The 3,203-nt window shown below is 52.5% G+C and overlaps 1 protein-coding gene across 1 annotated transcript in view; it reads right to left on the minus strand.

The window, feature by feature from the left end:
* Nucleotides 1-3,203, minus strand: part of LOC101564527 (zinc finger protein 709-like) — a 20,080-nt gene that overhangs the window by 543 nt on the left and 16,334 nt on the right. Inside the window, exon 2 of the mRNA XM_004641900.1 lies at nt 1,105-3,186. Within this exon, the coding sequence (XP_004641957.1) occupies nt 1,105-3,186 (2,082 nt within the window). The remainder of the gene's footprint in view (nt 1-1,104; nt 3,187-3,203) is intronic.

Genomic DNA, 3,203 nt, shown 5'->3' on the forward strand with positions numbered 1-3,203 from the left:
GCCCTGCTCTCAAAAAATAAAAAATAAAAAAATAAAGGCAGATAGGGATATAAAGAATGAACCAAGGCAAGCCCAGCCAGCCAGCAGAGCAGACAGTAAGTCCTGTATCTGTGAGCCCCACCTCTGCCTCCCTGAGCTGCTTCGCAGGTGGGGTCAGAGGCAGGCAGGCCATCAAGCCAGCCCTGAGGACCTTCTAGGAATGTGGAGCACAGAGCGTCTCTGGCCACATGTCACTGCAGTCAAGAGCCCTTTTCCTGTGGGTGCAACCTGGTGCCCCCTCTACAGCTGGGCCAAGCACTTGCCCTGTGGATGCAGCACCATGGGCGCGAGCCCACTTGTGTCCTTCCTTAGGACACCTGTGTGTCAGCCTCAGATTCAGAAAGTGGTTGACACTAAGTCATACAAACTAAAGCCGCTTGGGCTGGCAAGACAGCTCAGCACACTCAAGTGCCCGCTTAGGCAGGTGCAGGGACCAGGCTTGATCGCAGGTGTGCCCTGCCAGCGCCACCCCTTGAGCACGCTGAGAAGGCATTGAGCCTGGGCACGGTAGAGCGCATTGTAATCCCAGTGCGTGGAGGGCTGAAAACTAGAGGACCACTAGGAGTGCAGCCACTTTTTTTTTGCAGAACCACAGATTGAACTCAGGCCCCTGTGTTTGCCAGGGAAGGGGTTACTCTACTGAGCCATCTCCCCGGCCCGTGTGTGACTAACTTGTGTATCTGAACATCTCCCTCGTCACTAAACACTGAAGAGGGATCAAACCACATAAGCCAATTTCAGTCATCCTTAGTTCAGTCTTCCAGTCAGTATTGCCAGGATTCCGGCCAGAGTGGGAGTCGTTCAGTGTTCGTGCCACAGGCGGTCCCCCACTTCTTGTGTACACATGACATCTCTCCATGAGTCCACACATGTTCTTGGCAACGTCTGTGTCCTCTGACTACTTGCCCCCATCGCTCACATGCAGAGCATGCCTGTGTACATGTGCTCCAATCTGTCAAAAAGGCGTTCACACAGCGAATACACACACTGCATCTCTATCGAGTCCCTTTTCCTCTGGTCACCTTGGCAATGGAAAGACTCCCCACACTGCTTACCTAGTCCTACCCGGCGTGACTTCTTTCACGTCCTTTGAGCCCTGTGCCGTCTCCCCACCCTGCCACACTCGTGGTTTCTCCACTGCATGAGTCTGTCCATGCTTGTGATAGGCACGACGTGTGCTGAATGCCCTGCCACACTGCTCACACGCATAGGGCTTCTCCCCGGTGTGAGTCTGCTCGTGCATCTGACACTTATTGCGTGTGCTGAACGCCCTGCCACACTGCTCACATGTGTAGGGCTTCTCCCCGGTGTGGACCCGCATGTGCACCTGCATGTTCCCCTTGCTGCTGAACGCCTTGCCGCACTGTGGGCACGGGTAGGGTTTCTCCCCGGTGTGCGTCCGAGTGTGCACCCGCGAAGCGCAGCGCGTGCTGAATGCCTTCCCGCACTGCAGGCACGGGTAGGGTTTCTCCCCGGTGTGAGTCCTTTTGTGCACATGCCAGCTGGATCTGCTGCTTAAAGCTTTCCCGCACTGTGTGCACACATAGCTTTTCTTCCTAGTGTGAGTCTTTTCATGTGCTCGACACCCAAGATACGTTCGAAAAGCTTTTCCACAGTGCTTGCACGCGTAGGCCTTGTCCTGACTGTGAGTCTCTTCGTGCCTCTGACAAGAACTATGTGCGTTGAAAGGTCGCCCGCACTGCTTACAAGCAAATGGCTTTTCCCCGGTGTGATTCCTTTCATGTATGTGCTGACCTTCTTTGCTACTAAAAGCTTTCCCACAGTGTGTACATACGTAGGGCTTCTCCCCAGTGTGAGTTCTTCCATGTTTTTGCAAATTATGAAATGTTAGGAAAGATTTTCCACATAGCTTACACGAATATGGTCTCTCCCCAGTGTGAATTACTTCATGCATCTGACACCTATGATGTGTTACGAAGGCTTTGCCACAGTGCTTACATGCGTAGGGTTTCTCCCCAGAGTGCGCCCTTTCGTGGTCTTGCCAGCCTTCTTTGCTCGTGAAAGCCTTCCCACACTGCGCACACGTGTACGGTGGCTCCCCGGTGTGAACACGCTGGTGCAGCTGGAAACGGTAACGTGTTCTGTAGGCCTTCCCGCACTGCTTACATAGAAACGGCTTCTCTACCGTGTGAGTCTGTGCATGTCTTCCACAATAACTGCTTGAGAAAAAGGCTTTCCCACAGTGTTTACACACGTAGGGCTTCTCGCCAGTGTGAGTTCGCTCATGTATCTGCCAACCGCACTTGCTGGCAAATGCTTTGCCACAGTGCTGACACACATAGGGCTTCTCCCCAGTGTGAGCCCGCTCATGAGCCTGACAAGTACGACGCACGCGGAAGGCTTTGCCACACTGCTGACACACGTAGGGCTTCTCTCCACTGTGAGTCTGTTCATGCTTCTGGCAATTACCTCGTGTGACAAAAGCTTTGCCACACTGCTTACATGCATAAGGTTTCTCCCCAGTGTGGACCCTTTCATGTATGCGACAGCTAAAGTGTCTGTTGAAAGCCTTCCCGCAATACCGACACGTGTAGGGTTTCTCCCCGGTGTGAATCCGCTCGTGTATGCATGCGTTCACTCGCTTGCTGAAAGCCCTGCCACAATGCTTACACGCGTACAGCTTCTCTCTGTTGTGCATCCTTTCATGCTCTCTAAGAAAATATGGCGTGACAAAAGCCTTGCCACACTGTGTACACACGTAGGGCTTCTCCACACCATGAGTCCACTTATGCCGTCTCCAGGATTCTCTTCTGCTGAACTCTTTCCCACACTGAGTACACACGTAGGGCTTTTCCCCAGTGTGGGCCTGGTCATGAATTTGCCAAGTGTATTTTCTGGTGAAAGCTTTCCCACACTGCTTACTAATGTGGGGGTCCTTCTCAGTGTGACTTGGCTCACGGTTACCCAACGCACCATCCGCGAAGGACTTCCTACAGTGTTTGTGCCCATGGGCTTGTTCTCTGCAGTGAACAACCTCATCTGCTTGAATATTGTTGGGAGAATTAAAAGTACTTCCGCGTGGCTCGCATGTATACAAGTTCGCTTCACAGTGACACCTTTCTCCAATTTCAACATCCGTGGTTCTCACAAATGAACCAACATCTGCTTTCTCAGCAACTGAACTGTCTTCAGTGAAATCAGAG

This window comes from Octodon degus, unplaced genomic scaffold (genome assembly GCF_000260255.1).
Source record: "Octodon degus isolate 3935 unplaced genomic scaffold, OctDeg1.0 scaffold00145, whole genome shotgun sequence".
In the NCBI taxonomy this organism is placed as follows: Eukaryota; Metazoa; Chordata; class Mammalia; order Rodentia; family Octodontidae; genus Octodon; species Octodon degus.